This window comes from Ambystoma mexicanum, chromosome 14 (genome assembly GCF_040938575.1).
Source record: "Ambystoma mexicanum isolate Mex_15411 chromosome 14, UKY_AmexF1_1, whole genome shotgun sequence".
NCBI classification, from domain to species: Eukaryota; Metazoa; Chordata; class Amphibia; order Caudata; family Ambystomatidae; genus Ambystoma; species Ambystoma mexicanum.
Window position 1 is genome coordinate 147,449,433 of NC_090940.1, and position 19,109 is coordinate 147,468,541.

Sequence of the window (19,109 nt, forward strand, 5' to 3'; positions counted from 1 at the left end):
ACACCCTCGGAGGCGGGGCCTCGAGAGAAATCGTCGACGACCTCGGCGCAACAGACGTCGACGTCTTCTTCGAAGACGGCACAGGATCACGCGGTCTCGAGCGCGTCGAGGACCGGGACCTGGAACGGGGAATGGCGAGAACGGCTACCCTTGTCCGAGCGGGACCTCTCTTGTGAGCCGTGCCGCCCACCCGAGCCCGAAGGCATACGAGCGGTGTCTCTCGACTGGTGCCGACCGACCCCACTCGGAGGCGCGGACGGACCGTTGCCCTGCGATTCAAGAATCGCTAGCATCTGCTTCCCGAAGGAAGCCTATTCCTCCGTTGTCGCTTTCATGGAGAGATAAGCAACCCGCCGACGGGCGGAGTCCTCGGAAGAGGACGGGGAAGGCGACCGATGCCGGCGCTTCCGGGAATGCCTCAAAGAGGCGGAGGAGTGGCGAGACCGACTCCTGGAAGGAGACCCACTGGACTTCCGACGATGACGCGGACAGTCACCCTCAAGTCATCTGTCGAAAGCCCCGCAGACCTCGACTTCCGGGGTTTAGACACCCAACCTACCGACAGCTTCTTCTTGCGTTCCCGCAAGGCCTTTGCCGTGAGCGACTGGCAGTCGACACAGTCGTCCGTATCGTGGGCCTCCCCCGAGGCACCAGAGGCAGGCGTCTTGCGAGTTTGTGACCGACATCTTGGACCCACAGTCCCTGCATTTCTTGAAGCCCAGACGCGGGGTTGAAGACGAAGTAGACATTGCCACGAACAGGTCTTCACAAAAAACCGAACAGGTTCATCGAACCGAGAAGAAAACAGCAAACTCCAAAGAGTCGAGGCGTACCGAGATTCACGAAGCAAACACGTTCGCGGAAAAAACGGAGCTGAGGCTATGGGCGTCGTGCGTCCTACTTATCACATCGGGTGACGTCGGCCGTCGGAGGAGGTCCTCGGGGACGGCGCATCGACATCGACGCAGACGCCGAAGATTTTCCGAAGCAGCACAGCTGTGGACATTACCTGTCATAAATATGGAATACGTCGGAGGACCCAATCCCCTCGAATGTGGTGTTCGATCCTATTATATAATTTCTCTGAGTGTGAAATCAATACTTTAATCATATTAAAGGGTGCTTGTATCAGATAGTCGTCCAATTGAATACAAAAATCATCATCTTCTTCAAAATTGGGAAACAATAACATTCTTAAGCCCATTGGGATACGTTCATGTACTAAATACTGTGTAAGTTAGACTATCGCCCACTACTTGGAAAACTCTCTTTTGGACAACCTTGTAATATTGCAAAAAAAGCACTTCGGCACTCGGGACCCAATTATGAAATGGATGGGCTGTACATTGAAATGGATCTGATAAGGTAATGCTAGCAGCACCCTACATAATGCACGCATATAGGGAGGTGCGTGAGAAAAGATAAAAAGACACTGTTTGCACTCAAAGGCTGTGAACGTGCTACTAAATGAGTGACATTAGGTTCCTTAATGTGCAAGTGTAGGTATAGACCAGTGCTTTCAGTGTCCACAAATGGTGGGTTATGTCCAAAGGTTGGATTATTTGGATACTCAAAAGAAGTGAGAGCACATTTATATGTTTTGTGACAGTAAACTGTTTTTTTGGCAGAGGTTTCAGTGGCGTAACCAATGAAGAGTCCATCATGAGAGAAATAAGCTTACTGGCCGAGTTGTTGGAGTCGCCGGAACTATGCCTGCAAGATACCTTCATTATGGCAGGATATACAAACCCTGCTGCTGCGAATCGACAGAATGAAATCTGGTTCCTACAGAGGTCGTAATGTACATCCCACCTGAATTACAACACATCTATAATGTCATGACAAATAGGTCATGTCTTCAATGTTTTCTTTCAAACCAGCACATTCTGTTAATTAGAGCATAACACCAATATTTTGTTTGCTGCAGAAAACGGGTAGAACATTTTAATTTTTAAATGAGCACGACAATCAAGAATCAATATTGTGGAGTACTGTGCTACAGTTTTGAAAATACGTATCTGTGTTCATTCATTTGAAAATGCTTTCCTGGATCAACACGCCAAAGGAAGTTAAGGAAAGGATAGTCTGCCTTGGCTCAAGATCTTACTTGCATTTACTATTCACCATTTAGTGTTGACTTATTTAAACGTATTCAAATAAGACCGACTGAAGTAAATAGGACCCATTAAATAGGCCTTGGAATAAGTATTAAAACACTCAGAAATAAGATACTCACTTAATAAAGTGGAACTTATTTGTCCATTCTGTGCAACTTTATCAATTTAACACATGTATGGACATTGAATTGAGGTGCCAGTGGAAGTGTTAACCCCATTTTTAAAAAGTTCGATGCAATTTATGGATCTCTTGGCCGAGGCATTCCCCCCCAGTATGGTATGTGCCTTTTATACTGTGCTCATGACCCCCCTAGTGGTCTTAAGCGCTGAGCCTTTCCATGTACAACAGGTGAATTGTGACCCCGCGCAGGGTGGCAGTGATGGTTTGGAAATTGTGTTGTATTCATTCCAGCTGGTAGCATCGGGTTAGCACCGTGCTCCCTTTTTTCTTATTCCGTCTGGTTGGACAGATGGACTTCAATTATAGATTTTGAAATAGTGGAGATGAAAAACTCATGGTAGTATACAGAGATTTCAAAATCCCCTTTTGAAGTGTAATCAGCGAGGGTTTCCACACTGCCAAAAATGCAATATGCAACCACCGATGTGGATAGAACTTTATATCCTTTACAGTCTTCAGTATGGCATATAAAGATTACATGCCCAAGCCATGCTCACGTTGACAAAAACAAAGTAGACGTCTCTATCACATTAAGTGTACATTTGGTGACCTAATCTAACTGTTTCAAGCACTTTCGTTATCAAACCAGATATAGTTAAACACAGCGGAAACAACAATCATTACTACTTTTGAATGTATAAGTCTCTATTCTTCTCAACCGGATGAAGCAGGCTTGAATGTCTAAGCCTTGAGAGAAACCAAAGGGTGTCTCACCCACTAGTCCTCGGGGACTTGTCAGCCAAGTGGGCAGGACACGGCTATCGCTTTTGGATCCAGTTCCTGGTGGGTGGACCAGTGCGGGAGGATCACCTGGGTGAGGGGTCTTCGGGGAGTGGGGCTACCAATAGTGAGACGCGGTATTCTCCCCTTTCCCGTACAGATGACCCATTCTAATTTTTTAGGATTCACCAGTGTCCCAACTCCCCCCTCCTACCCCCCCGGCCCCTTTCCACACAAACACTGGGCAGAGGAAGAGGGCAACTGACTAACAATGCTAACTCTTCCATATCCCATCGGACATGTCATGCTAATGGCATCAGGCAAAGTCAGGTACTTAACTAAGTGCAAACATCTGATACCAATTAGCTCTCCTCACATGGATATAAGGCAGAACATAGAGACACACTGAGCAAGGTGGAACACGAGTAAGAGCAGAACATCCGCGGCAAAGGCAAACCTACTGGAGCAGAGCAACAGACCGAGGGACGAGAGCCACAGGTCGAGGAGCCCAGGAATTCCCTGCAGAAGCTCGTTCCGTCCAAAAGGCTTCGAACGACATGTGGAGAAGGTCCAATCCCAAACAAGAAGGCTGCATTGTGTTTCAAGGACGCCAGCGACGCTGCCGGGAGAATGGCAGAGTTGGGGAGGCGAGGCCAAGCCTGTGGTACTAACCTTGACTCGTAAACTGGAAGACAGTAAAGACAAGAAAGAAACGCACACAACAGGTGAATTGGCAAGCGACATGAGAGACCAGTGTGTGCTAAAAAAAAGATTGAAGTGGCAACATCATATCACACAATTGAAGGCTGCACGCATATGGATGAGACGCGAAGAAAGGCAGACCTGCGAACGAACCTTAAAGTAACGATAGCTGTAAAGTCAGCGATACTGAGTAACGTAGTGGTCTGGCGAAAGGAAGTGCGCCACACGAAAGACTCTGTGAAAGATGAAACATTTGTAGCAATAAAGTGAATGAACTATAAAAGCGAGGTGATCAAAATTTACCCAGAGAAAAGGGGAGAGTAAAAAGGTGAATGTTGAACTTCAGCGCATAATATAGTGAACTACCCAGACTAGCAGGCACTGGGGCAAATAACATAGGAGTGTGAGTTGAAAGCTGGAAAGTCGAAGTGGTCCTGCAGAGGTCTGTAGAAAAAAAACTTGCACATTCGATATAAGGAAATGGCCCGAGCCCAAATGCGCGAGACCAGAAGAGTAATAAATTAGGGGAAGGGGACCTGTAAAGGAGGTGAAGTAAGCTTGGGGAAGGGAACCCCCGCAAGTGTTTTGTTTTGCTGTGAAAGGTCTGAGCCCGACAGAGGGGGACCGATATGAACTTCTTGGTGAACTGTGTTTTAAAATTGGAAAGTAAGACTTAAACGTGGAAGGCCTGGCAGGCCTCGATCCACTTTTTGAATCTTTGTTTTAATAACCTGAACGAGAGTGTGTCATCTTGCCTACAGGGACAGTCTTACTCTGTGCTGCCCAATGTGGGGAGGAGAGCTGACTCAGTCACATTTATTCTTTATATTTGAACACCAACTTTCCTTTGCATACATGTTCTCCTTTTCACACTTTTCATACAAGATATAGGGCAGGCATTAGGTTTTGTTAGTAAAGGCCATTTTGAATTGACAGACTCAACTAGGACTGTTATTTATTATTTGATGGTCGAGACTACTCTTATCCTAGCTATAGGGCAAGTTTCTCCAACACCATTGAAACTTCAATAAAGGTTTTCATATTGTACCTTTTGTGTCATTGCCATACTTATAATACCATGCCTCCCTTACAGCGTTAACATTCAAATATTCTTCATAAGGTTCGTCCCAGGATCTCGCTCCCCCCAAAGTTATGCCCGTCTCCACTCGTCCACGACAAGTCAAGGCTCTGTGCTCTCTACCACGAAGACTTCTTTTAATCATGCAACTAATCTCTCTCTCTTGATCCCCCCTGATACTATTTTCACCACGGATTGGAATCATTATGTTGAGTCGCCCATTATACCAACAAGACGTGCCATTCTTTTAATAAATGCTTGCTATCTGATAGCTCACAAACTGAATATATTTACGATTACACAGGAAAAAATGACCCGGATGTGCTTTGCATCACAGAGACATGGTTATCGCCAACCTCATCCCCTGATCTGGTTCAAGCTTTACCTGCTGGTTTTTCTATTCTACATGTTGACAGAAACTCGCCATTATTTATAAGGAAACTTTTGTCTATTCGCTCTTGCCACTTAACTTCGATGTTAAAACGGAAGCCTTGCTGGCACGTCACTACCTTTTAATTTTCATTTGCTAATTGTGCAAGTCCGCCTTCTAAGAACTTGTTATTTAAGTCGTTTTCATCTTTAATTACTGATCTGGCTCTAACCTATAACAACCTCTGTGGTAGGTGATTTTAATGTGTGCCCCACCTCTCCGGATGATCGGATCGCGGCATCTCTCCTCATGTTTGCAGGACATCTCTCAGTGTCATTTTGTCAGGCCGAACGCACATCAAAGGTCACACTCTCAATCTTATATTTGCGCCTGTATCTTTTGTCCGTGTGTACCTGGCTTTGCCGGTGATCAGGTCCGATCCCTTTGCATTTTGGCCCCCTGTCCCTCGTAATTCAACTTGCCAAGTCAAATCTCTGCAAAGGTGCTGGAAGTCTGTTGACACTTTGGCCTCAGATGGACTTATCAACGCAAAATTATCCAATCCATCTACTAGTCCTTCTTTCTCTCCACATGTTGAGCCTTAACCTAGCTTTTGCTATGGTAGCTGACATTGCAGCTCCGTTTAAGCTGGTACGTAATTCTCCTTGACATTTTGACCCTTAGTTTACTCCAACTATCTCAACACTAACGTCTTCAGCTACAAGTCGAACGAAAGTGGCGGAAAAGTTACAGCTGCAATCTGAAAGTTAAATTTAAAGAGGCGCAGCTTATTACCACAAAGCACTACATTTTGTTAAATGCTCCTTCTATGAGGATTTGATCTCGTGTGCCCCAAATTCTTCTAAAACGCTATTTCACACTGTTAAAGACCAGACATCATCTCAGGCAGCCACTGTCCTTCCTACCTCGCAAGTTCTATGCGATAATTTATCTAGGATAGGTTATGCACTAAGATGGATTGTCCCATTTAATATCAAAGGGGCTTGTTCGAACACTCAGAATGCTTGATTAGATGGCTCACTGGAGGTAGAAAATGAGGTGTGCCTAGTTGAATTTTGGAGATACGATAAGGTATGCACTTGAATGGATTTTTGATGGTAGGAATGGTGACACACTAAGATGGCCCTTGGGAATATGAAACGTGATGCACTAAGTCTGATGATTTTGGGGGTGGCACTATATCACAGTTCTTAAGTGAGATCCTTGCAATACCTGCAAGGACATGCCATAGGGCTGAGCCAAGACATGTGGGTGGACTAACACATGTGGTTCACTTGGAGCATTATGCCTACAAGGTTTCAGCCCACCCATGGCGCTCCAAGATATTTGTTAGCAGCCCCCTTTGCACTTATAACTGCTTAGGTTAGCGGGGGCGTGGCCTGGAGCTCATGGCGAGTAGAGGCTGAGACGCCTTGCTCCGGCCGAGACGCCGCATCTTGATCCTTTTTGCCTGACCCAAATCACACCTGCGACGAAGAAAAGCGGGCCAAGTGAAGCGGAACCGGCTCCCGACACGACGCCACAACTTTCGTTGGGATTGAAGCCTCCAAACCAGCAGGATCGCCATTGTAAAAATCCCCCCCACCCCCTACCTTCGGCGGGATCCAAGATGGCGGCCACCCCCCACTGAAAACGGCGCCGACAGAAACAGCGACCGCCCCCACAGCGGCCCCAATCCACAACTGGCGAACGCTTCTGAGGCGGACCGCGATTAAAGAGGACCCCATCCCCCCACCCGGGTTCATTCCAGCACGATTCCACGGTCGCCACCGGCGGACCACAACACGCCGCTGTAGCCCTGCCTTGCGGGGGGACACAAACAACCAGCCGGGGGAGACAAGAAGTAGAAGCTCCCGCACGGGGAAGCTGGATCCGGATCCCAGACTCTGACCCCTGAAATAACCGGGCTAGCCCCCTGGCCCGTGGCTTGCAGGAGAGCGACGCCGACAACAACGGGGCCCCGGCCCTGCCGCATGGAGAACCACAACCAGCCGAGGGGACAAGAAGTAGCTGGCCAACGGCCTACAGGAGAGCCCCAGAGCCGGAGCGCCAGGGAGTGTCGTTGCGAGGAGACGTACGGACCCCATCCCTTACACAACCCCGGCGCTCGCCCGCCTCCACGGCAGAAAGCCCAAAAAACTCAAGGTGAGGAGAACCGCGGGAGGGGGCTCGTAATTAACAAGGCCACCGAACACTTCCACTATAGGGGACCCTAGATACGCACCACTGGCACAATTACGAACGCTCCCCTAAGAACAGACCGGGAAACTGGTTTCAACAGGCCAGAGCGGCATTTCCAGGAGTGTCTTCGTGCTACTCTTCGTGACCGAGCCGAACCCTGGAAACAACCTGCACAAAGCACAGTGTATAGGAAAAAGCCAAGTCCACCCACCGAACCATACGGCTGCCCCTCCAGGTCGTTGCAGTGTGCGGGCGCTCCCACCCCTGGAACAGACGGGGCAGAGTACTTGCACACCCCTCATCATGTCCGCCAGAAACAAGGGGAAAATAGCCACCATGGACACATACATATCCACCAAAACAAAGTCCCTCCCCCCCGCAACCACGTCCCTCCACCCCCGAACAGGTACAAGCAAAAGTAGCCGAGTCCTCCGAAAACCAAACCCAGGTGTTGGAAGCCATTGCATCCTTACGGACATTCATAGACTCCAGTATTGGTGAGTTCAAATCTGAAATACAACTTATGTGCCAGGATGCCCGCAACCTAACCGAGAGAGTGACGATCGCTGAGACAACCATAAAAGAAACATCTGACGATGCAATGGAACTGAAAGCTAAGGTTGTCGACCTGGAAAGGAAGGTGGCCGTGCTTGAGGCCAAAGCTGAGGAGGCCAAGGGCCGGGCTAGGTGTAGTAACGTCAGAATACTTGGGCTCCCAGAAAGAAGTGAAGGCTCGAACCTGACGGCCTACATAGAGTCCCTGTCACAACAAGAGATAGGCGCTGAAAAACTAACACAAGGTTTCTCGGTCGAAAGGGCGCATAGATCCCTACAAAAAAGACCTCCACCGGGCTCACATCCTCGCCCCATAATCGCCAAAATACTCAATTTTCAAGACAGAGAAATCATCCTACGGCACTCCAGAGAAGAGGGACCCTTCGAACGAGGAGACTGTAAAATATCCATTTACCCCGACTACACCCAGAAAGTCCAGAGGGAGAGAAACTCGTTCGTCCCGATCAAAGCGCGGCTCAGACACCTGAATTTGAAATACATGCTGTTATACCCCTCAAGACTGAAAGTGATTCACAAGGGCCGTGCAATTTTTCTAGAGACCCCCGCAGCCGCCAACATGTGGCTGGAAGACAACAACCTGGCAGAGGGTAAAGACACACAGCCTTCGGAAGAGTAACGAGCCCCCGTCGCAATCGACCAAAGCTTGGAATGGCTCATGGCTCACAAGGCCAACACATGAACAAGGCAAACAAAAACCAAGGAGGTAAATCCACACAACAGTCAGCTATATAGATGTGGCCCTCGCTCGGCCCCACCCCCACGAACAGTTCAGGGCAGGCCAGTTGCCTGACCGACCTTACTCGTGCCCGACACCCGGATGGGTCCAGATGGCACGGGGGCACCTGAGCACCGAAAGGAACTTGTAGTTGCTGGGCGCACCAGTTCAAGTTATGTTAATTGTTTTGTTAGTTATGCAGTCTTCAAAACACCAAGGAGGGAAAGGCATGTGGCCAGTCGACCTCGGAGACCAGAGACAAGGGAACACCGAAACCTGGGCAAGGAACCTCAGAGCCAGGGGCAACAGCTCCCCCGGGAAATCTGGGGTGACCGATTACTAGAGACCAAATTAACATCGCAATGGCATCTCAAGTCAGGGTGATGACGTGGAATGTTAGGGGAATGGGCACATATTTGAGAAGGAACCGGATTCATTCCTTCCTGCGAAGGAAAATGATCGATTGCAATGCTTCAAGAGACCCATCTTACAGATGAATCCACATCCAAACTGTCATGGGGAGGGACCGGTAGAGGGGTACCTTATTCCAAGTTCGCCAGAGGAGTATTCACGTGGATAAACCCAACAGTGGCATTCCAACTACTGGACTACGAAGCCGATAAAGAGGGCAGATACCTAATAATGTGGGGAACTATCGAATGCACGACCGTATGCCTGGTAAACTCATACCTACCACAACACGGAATACCCTCACACCTCAAAATGTTAAGCGCTAAAATGATACTCCGCAGAGAGGGAGCTTTCATATGGGGAGGCGATTTCAATTGCATCAGGAACGGAACTATGGACAGATCGGACCCCCCACACCACCTAAACACCGCAGCCAACGCACCAAACAGCACAATAGAACATCTCGACCGAGTGGACATCTGGAGGGAACAACACTGCACTGAGAGGAGCTACTCCTACTACTCGGCCCCACACAAGATCCACACAAGAATAGATTATCTGCTAATAGACCGAGAGCTGGCACAACAGGTGGAATCCACAACGTACCTAGGCAGATCCATCTCGGATCACTCCCCGCTGGTCATGCAATGGACACTTAGAGGACCCAGACCACCGATCCCACTATGGAGAATGCCAGCGGCAGCACTCACAGATCAGTCGTTCAAGGAGGAACTTGGAACCAAACTGGAAGATTACCTAGACATTAATAAAGGCTCAGTGACAAGTTGGGGCACACTATGGGAAGCCATGAAAGTAGTAACAAGGGGAGAGGTGATATCTGGAGCAGGAGGCATCCGCAAACACTTGAAAATGGAACTAGAAGACCTGGAAACTAAGATCACTCATCTAGAATCTGAAATCGATGCCTCACCGGACACTGAGACAAAACCAAGACAAATTCGACTAGACAACTTACACAGCCAAGGCACACAAAGAAGCAGACAAGCCTGGCAGAATGTTGGCCTGGCTTTGCAAACACGAGTTCCCAAGACACATCCCAACCGAGATTACAGATGAAGAGGGTAACCCATAGGACCCAGCAAGATATCAATCGTGCATTTGCCGATTTCTACTCTAAACTGTACGCACATGACGCAATAATACCAGTGAGGACATAAGAGCCACTCTAGAGGAAATAGAGCTCCCAAGATTGTAGGAAGACCAAAGAGAACTATTAGACGCGGAGATCACCGTGGAGGACGTGACGGAGGCGATTAGATCGCTAGCTACATGCAAGGCCCCAGGGAGTGACGGACAGAATTCTACAAAGCCTATGAAGCTACCCTCACCCCGGTCCTGCACGAGGTGTATATGGAGGCATACGAAAATGGAATCTTACCCAACTCCATGAAAGAAACAATCATCATTCCCATACTTAAGCACAACAAACCTATCAACAAGTGCGATTCATACCGCCCAATTGCAATGCTAAACTACGATATTAAGATCCTGACTACAATCCTGGCCAAGAGGCTGGCGAGGGTGGTGGGAACCCTGATCCAGGAAGACCAGAATGGCTTTGTTCCAGGACGCAACACTACAGCAAACCTGAGGAGATTTCAGCACATTGCGGCGGAGACCTACGACAGAGACGAAGACCTAGCGGTGCTATTGCTCGATGCCATAAAAAATGGGAATTGCTGATTGAGGTGTTAAGAGAGTTTGGCTTTGGCGAAGGCTTTGTGCGATGGGTCGAGGTACTATACAACTCACCGGTAGCGAGAGTAAAGACTGGAGGAACGGTCTCTGAATCCTGGGAGATACAGCGGGGCACTAGACAAGGATGCCCGCTATCTCCGTTGTTATACATCCTAGGCCTGGAACCAGTGGCCATTTACTTCACAAAACAGCACTTTGATGCGGGTATCAGGCTGGGCAATGATCACTCCATAACATCCTTGTACGCGGGTGATGTTCTCCTATACCTGAGGGACCCGCAGCTCAATGCAAAAGTCGCGCTAGACATCCTAGACAATTATGCCCGATACTCCGGGATCGAATTTAGCAGGCCAAAATCCTGTGCATTCCCACTAGCAAGGCTCAGGAGCTTGGACAATTCCGACTTACCAGATGTCGGGGTGAAATGGCAACCGCAGGGGTTTAGGTACCTAGGTGTCACCGTGAGCCACACCCCCGAGCTCACACACCAACATAACATGGAAAAAGCAATAAAAGGCCTCCGCAAATCCATGAAGTTTTGGTTGAAGCTTCCGCTCGCAATGATGGGCAGAGCAGCAATTGTCAAAATGATAATCCTCCCCCGACTCTTATACTACTTCGTGAATGTTTGCCACAACATCAGACCTCCTTTCTTCAGAAAACTGGAATCTTTAATCAAGGACTTAATATGGGGCCATCCAGACAAACTCTCCTTAGCCACACTCACGCTCCTGTACAAAGAGGGAGGGATACAACTACCAGACCTCCAAAGATACTATCTAGCTGCACAACTCAGCCATGTGACTAAATGGCTCTCCGATGATCCGTCTGACGAATCGGGACTGCTGCGGCAATCATCCTCCAAGCTATTCCCCAAGGAGATACTTTGGAACCCGATGAAACCACCATCTGACGTCCCCTTGATAGTAACCCTAGGCAGGCAGATATGGGCTAGAACCTGCTTCCTCCGACAACTGAAACACCCCTACACTTCCAACAACCCCATCCTGGCCGACGCCTGCACAACACAGACAGATCTCGCGACGGCCAGCAACTGGGAAAGAACCGGAATTTACACATGGGGCGATATGTATGAAGAGGGCACATTCAGAGAACTAGAATCGCTACAAGCAAACAAAGGAATCACGAGTGGCCAATTTCTGTGGTACCATCGCCTTAAGACAACTGCCAAAAATCAATGGACAATGTGGCCAGAGGAACCCGCCCCAGATCCCCTCCTCCAGGAAATGTAGGACCTAGCTGACGGCTGGAAACCGGTGTCCCGCCTATACAACAAACTGATCGACAGACAACCCGAAAAGCACGCCACTGAGGCAAAAATGGGAAACCGAGCTGGAAATCACACTATCATATAACAAATGGGAGAGATTATTGCTATACCCCAAAGAAGTGTCAAGAAACACCAGATTCAAACAGATCCAGCTGAACGTCTTATATAGAACGTACATGACCCCATCGAGAGTGGCTACCTTCAACAAACAGGTATCCCCACAATGCCCCTGGTGCGGAAATGACAAGGCTGACATGATCCACATGTTCTGGACTTTCCCCAAAACGGCAAAATTTTGGTCCATGGTGAAAGACACCTGCACGAACGCTGGCCTAACCAGATACGAGTGGAACCCAAAAGAATGCTTATTAGGGGCACATCCCAGACTGAGCAAGCACAAATACCTATTCAAACTAATGGACTTAGCCTGCATTCTCGCAAACAGATCCATAGCAATGGCTTGGAAGTCACCGGGGGGTCCGAGGCATGAACGATGGCTTAAAGACCAAGAAAGATGGACGGAAGCTGAGACCAGAGCCTGGCAGGAGGGAATCCACGCAGGCGGCGACAATGCTAATGACACCCTAGAGTCATGGAAAGCTCTGCTGCGCGACATACAGTACGCCGCGGACCATAAACCCCCCTGAAAACGCACCCCTAAAAGCAAGTTGACGAAGAACCACCCGAAAGATGGAAACCCCTTGAAACCAACCCCTTCTGGCGCCGGATTCGCTGGACACCTGCCCCCTCTTCACTCAAATCGACAAGAACTTCACACTGCAACATGAAGACTGCATTGGTTATCTGTTTGTTTGTTACGTTAATATCTGTTAATTATTAAAGCATATGTATCTGCACAAATGCTAATAAAATACTTTACAAAAAAAATAACTACTTATGTTAGCCATTGGAACACACTTAATCCAAAGCGCTTTACAGAGCACATATTTACATACAATGTCACCCAACCGAAACTGGTACTCATTTAACGACCTTGGAAGGATAAAAGGATGAGTTGGCCTTGCCATAATTCGAACCGGCAACCTGCAGATCACGCTCAGATCGCAGCAGCGAGCGCTCAACCTGTTGAGCTATCTTACCGGCTTCCAGAATAGAGCAACAACCTACGCCAAATTCGGTCTAGCTGGGTACACATCGATTTTCCTGCACTAGTGCTCTGTCAGGACCACACTCAGCACCCGCCCACGTACCTGGCCTCTTGGGCTGCTTACTGGAGCCTAGCCAGCACTCACAAGTCCTAATTTTGGCCAAATCCACACACGCACCTTAAATCTCCTCTTAGAACTTTCCTATACCTGGACTTCGGTCCCTGAGGGCGTTCGTACCACAAAGCGTGTTAAGGCCATACAAATGGGAAAAGGCGCTATATCAATAAGGACTACAATACAATCGTTATTTTGTATGCAAACCCGAGTCCATTAGAGACAACATCTTGTGTTAATCGCCATACTACAGTTTCGGTTCATTTTCCATCATCCCCGTTTATGACCAAGATCGTGCTTTAGAACTTTTCTACCTGTTGATTGCCCAGCAATATTACAGGCTAATTCGAGCCTTAAATAAGCTCCCCCCATTGGATGCTATTCATCTACACGCTCCAAAATAAATTATGGGCTACACTAATGAGATCATTACTGATGCTATCAACTATTCTCTGCCCTCTGGACAGATTCCAGATTGCTTGAAACATGTGTTGGTGGTTGCACTCTTTAAAACAACTGTGCTGGACGCTGCACTTCCTCACATTTTTCCCATCCCATATCCCTTTTTCCACTTTATCATGGATCTGCTAAAGAGGCATGGGTTAATACTCCTCCCACCGCCCCCCGCCCCGTGCCGGTTGTTCATTGAAGCTGGGAATATTCTTGGCCCATTTCAGATGGGCTTTGGCCCATTAATGGGCAAAAATCAGTCGCGGTATCAGTGATTGACAACTTCACCACCATTCGGGACCCGGGCTGATGGCTGGTCTTATTTTGCTAGATCTGTCCGCTGCATTCAACACAATCGACCATGCCAAACTCCTGGCCTGGATGTGGGAAGCTGGTATCACTGGCACTGAACTATGTTTTTATATTCACGGACCAAGTTGATTTTCCTTTGTCCATTCCAATCTGCTCCAACCCCATTACATGAGGGGTGCCTCAGGGTTCGACACTCACTGCACTGCTTTTTAACAAATATGTTCAGCCTTTAGCTAACCTTATTGATTCGCATGGCTTCCGCTTTTACTCCTATGTGGATGATACCCAACTGCGTGTGAAGGTAAAGGCATCACTGGCACCAGGTGACCAGATCATTGCAGTTTGCAGTTCTAGTTTCTTTAAACTCAAACTGCTGAAAAAGGTGATCAACCTTATTCCTCCTAGGTTTCATGCCCCAATCATTGTTGCCACGATTAATGGAAGCCTCGACTACTGCAATGCCGCTCTACTACGTCAAATCTCGTTTCAGCTTGATCGTCTGCAGGTTTTGCAAAATGCTGCTGTTAGACTGGCCTCTGGAATCCCCTTTGGCCATCCTTTTTCCCCAGCTCGTCGTAAATTGCATTGGCTTCTGATCCATCGAGCCTATCACAGGGACTGCCTCTCTCTTCATGAGAATGTCAGATCATACATTCCCTCCCTCAGGCTAGCTTCCATCAGCGCATTCAGCACTGTTGATTCCAGTCTCTCTTCGCAGTCTGACTTCCATACTTTCAATGCCAAGCTAAAGACTTCTCTTTTCTAAATGTCTGCATCTGTTAGCCCCGTTGATTTTGGAATCCGTTCGGCGCCACAAAACCTTTGGTGCAAGCTTTTCATTCTATAAGTGATAGACAGAGAGATAGATAGATCGATAGACAGATGTTTAAAGAGCTTGGCAAGTGTAAATCATTGGGAAAGAGAGCAAGGGCTTCCCCATCTCCCTCAATTTCCAATCCCCGGACTTTAACAGTGTCAGTTATCAGGAGCTGTGAGTAGAGCAAAGGGGGGCCTCAAACCCTTGCCACCACCAAAACTACTGCCAAAAAGGGGCAAGGGCTGAAGTGATGGGAAGCTTGCGCTTTCTTCCTCTTGCTCCTCCTGCTGTAACAGGTGTTATTGACTAGTATTAAAGGTCCGAGGAGAGGCAGAGGGTGCTCAATGAGGGAAAGAGTAAGATAACATGAGTTACAGCCTGTCAATATGAAGCGCTATAGTGCCATGATTGCACTAGTGCAAAAATATGATACATCAAAAGGACCAACGAACAGGATCTAGAGCACAGCCCTGGTTTACAATGGAGGCAGGCACAGAGAATGGGTTTATCCTAGCTTCTACACACAAGGTTTCAACAGCTGTGATGTGAAAATGAGAGAAGGGACAGACGGATGTTTGTGCCATCACTTAACAGTGCAGCCAACAACCAAAGCAGAGAAATGGAACAAAGAAAAACTGAAGGTTGGGAAGAATCCAGGAGCAGTGTTGTAACAGTACCCACCACTGAACCAACACCACCGTTGGCAACACCCTTGCCAACATTCCAATGTTATAACGGCATTAACAGCAATGCTGCATTTAATGGCACGTACGGCTCCTGCTCTGTTAGTTACATTTGGAGTTGCTGATTAGAGAAGGAGGAAGACTACAGTGGGATCCGCCAGTGTTGTTTTTATAATCCTACAGTATCCTGGAACAGGAATTTCTATTAGAAACATGTACCTGGGCAAGGCAGAATGTTCCAATAGCATTGGAGCAGTTACAACTGGCTTTATCATGGGTAAAATTATCATCACCCTTGTTAAAAGAATTGCTGGATCTCAGAACATAAGGTGCAATCTTGACGGTCAAGATGGAGGGAACAACTCAGTGAAAAGAACGATAAACTAGACAAAAGGTCACAGCAAGATTCTTTAAAAGGACCGGTAGCCAGAATGAGGCAGGCTGAAGCATTCTGGATAATTTGAAATGTAGTTAGGAGATATTCAGGGTAGCCCAGGCATAGGGAGTGTTGATACTGGTGGGAGGACACTAGGGAAGACACAGCAATAGCTCTAAGGGGGAGTGGAAGACATTTAACTATCTTTCTTCATAGAGAAAAGGCAACTACTGGTAATACCTGCAGGTCCCGTAGCGAGAGAGCTGAGAAAAGCTTGTGGTGGTGAGGAACAGCAGTTCACAACCAATTGTAAACATACGTTTTTTCAGGGTGCACATTCTCTAAAGTTTAATTCTAATTCATAACTGAGGAGTATGATGTCACAAATGACAGTTTACTAGTATATCTATTCTGCTAAAACAAGAAAAGATAAGTGTGTGAACGGAGTCATCAACATCACTCCCAGGATCTCGTTTTTTATATTTTCATATTGAAATTTATGCTTGTTGAAAAGGAAAGCAGTGGGGAAAAAGAATTGGCTGTTCAAGTGAATTGAAGTAGTGCATATACCCCACTGGTGTTAATCAGAGAATTCAAATCCCAGATGAAGCATGATTAGTATCCCTTTGGAACACTTGGACATTGCTACTGTGGAATATGCATGCCCTGGTTAGAAGCTACATTTAGGGCATTTACAAGGTCACAGATTCAAAGTTTCAAACTCACTTTTCCCAATTTGTTTTAATTATTAAAAAAATGCAATGACCTTGTTTGGCGTGCGTGGGTTAACAATTGTGCCTGGTTGGACTTTACTTATAAACATTCAGATCCCTTACAACCCAAGAATCTTGATGAGTCATAATGTAATCGGGATCTCCTTAATTAAAGACATCTGATTTCTCATTTAACTTACAGTTAGTATAGAGAAATACCTCTTTTCATTTTCCATTAAATATGCTTTTAATCAAAACTTTTCAAAAACGTGTCCCGACGTGTTTCACCACTCTCTAGTGGCTCATCATGAGGATTTCTTGAAAGTATTTGTACAGCAAAAACGTTTCTGAAGTCTTAACACGTATTATCCAATTTGTGGTGAATCTTATTTTTGTCATAGTTGGCAAGCTGGATGTGATAGTCCAGTTTAGCAGAGTATTGAACGCCGTTCCACGAGAGGTCACTCAAACTCATTCCGAAATTTTAAATAACCTTGTTTTGTGTGTGTGAAAATCATCTTGTGAGCGCTATAGTAAACAGAAATCTTTATAAAACAAATACACACCGACAAACACGACTCAAGTGTGTGAAACACCTACAAACATAATATGAATACTAGCAGCACCATCAATCGACATCAGTGGATTGTCACTTGGCCTAAAGCCAAACAACTGGCTGCTTAATTCATTCAAAAACAACCCTGGAGTAGAGTAGATACAAAGATTGGCAACATTCATTTATCTCCCATATCTTCGGCTTGAACCACCAAGCTGCTTTGCATAAGTGTGCAAGCCTTTACCAGGCACCCTGACTTGCCACCTACTAGTTTCACATACTCACAATCACTGTTGATGTACCTTTACCAAACTGCTTAATAGAGTGCTCAGTATCCCAATTTGCCAGGTAGGTTCTAGCCACACAGAGTAGAAGTAAAGAAACGCTGGGATTTTCAAGGGCACTACTAGTCGCATACAACGAAACACGGAGTGGTACACATTAAGGCGAGTGGAAGGCATAAAGGGCTACAATCCAAACAAGGGTCTCTGAAATGGACATTCCAGTACCGAACAATCCAGGTATTGTAATCCATTATTCATTAGAAAGTAGCGTGGGTGTGACAGCCAATGAGATTCTTTTGGGCGTGTGATTTATCTGCTGGCCCATGTCTGCATTCTGAGCAAGCTCTTGGCTGCTCTTTGTCGTGCCTCTTGCTGTCTAACCACACCACTATTTGTAAAACCCAAACTTATCTGCTAGCTGTCTTCTGTCCTTTGTCTTTGTTCCAAGCCTAGCAGCTCCGTCACTGTCTCAGTGCCCCACCCACAAAATAGAAAGAGGGTTTGAGGCACAAATTGGCTCTTTTTTCTGAAGAACTTGTTTTGCTCTGCACAGAAACTATTTGTTCAATAAAAAAAGGACTCCCCATCTACACCCTAGACTTACTAGCTAGGTTGTAATGGCTATAAATACCTGGGTTTGGCTCTGGCTTGTTACCTTGGGTTGGCAGGCCCATTACTAAAAGCCCAAGTGGTGTTTTTTGCCTGGTTTTAGGAATCCCTAATTTACTAATGTTATTGTTTATAAGCCTGGTTGTGGTCTTAGTTAACTACACAATTTGGGGAAGGGGGTCGTACCATGCAGCAAAACAATATCCAACAGTTTGGCATACTAATGCTTTATCTTTTAGTACTGGCTGCCTTTGCCAGAAAATATCCTAAGACGTTTTGACTGACATTTGGGTGTTGATCCAGGAATGAGTTAATAGATATTACTTTAATAATATATTTGCACAGATCTGCTTGCATCTGGGTGTTAAATATTTGTGTTACAGTGTTCATATTTGTTGTAAATGTGTTTAGAATTGATGCCATCTGATTTTATTTTTATGTAGAAAGTTGTAATCAATGTTAATATTTATTTTAAACATTTAAAGCAATGTTGCTTGAGCTGAGCTGCACACTGTGAACCAATATTGAGTAGACTTAAAGCTAGCACTGTGTGGCATGATGGCGGCACGCACGTTTATATAGCCCCCATCTTGCTAGAAACAAAATTTAGTTTCGTTAATGCACTTTTATTGGTATTAAAAAGGACCAACGTGATATGCAGGGTTATCGCACCAAAGACCCCTGCAACAACAGGCCATCACTAATCAGATGACCACAGGCACAAACCCTATACAAAACTTTATAGGTATACATTTCAACTAACTACAATTTCAAATATAAGCCATGCAACTATAATAAATATATTTTGATGAATTATAGAAAAGGACATAAGATTATTGTAATGTATACTTGTGTATTTGTAAACTGTGTCTTTTGTAAAGCATAACACTGTTTTATAGGTAAGAGCTTTGTATTTTCTAATAAAATTCGTCTAACACTGCTGTTTGTTGAATATACGCTTCGAGAATGCACTTTCAACTATAAGTGTTTTTATGATGTGAAGT

The 19,109-nt window shown here is 46.4% G+C and overlaps 2 protein-coding genes across 2 annotated transcripts in view; one reads left to right on the top strand and one right to left on the bottom strand.

Moving 5' to 3' along the window:
* The window catches only part of LOC138527506 (heme-binding protein 1-like), a 163,731-nt gene extending 144,685 nt beyond the window's left edge, over positions 1 to 19,046 (top strand). The window contains exon 5 of the mRNA XM_069638751.1: positions 1,629 to 19,046. Coding sequence (XP_069494852.1) covers positions 1,629 to 1,800 — 172 coding nt within the window. The 3' untranslated portion in view covers positions 1,801 to 19,046. The remainder of the gene's footprint in view (positions 1 to 1,628) is intronic.
* Positions 1 to 19,109, bottom strand: part of FANCM (FA complementation group M) — a 1,896,264-nt gene that overhangs the window by 1,503,852 nt on the left and 373,303 nt on the right. The window lies entirely within an intron of this gene.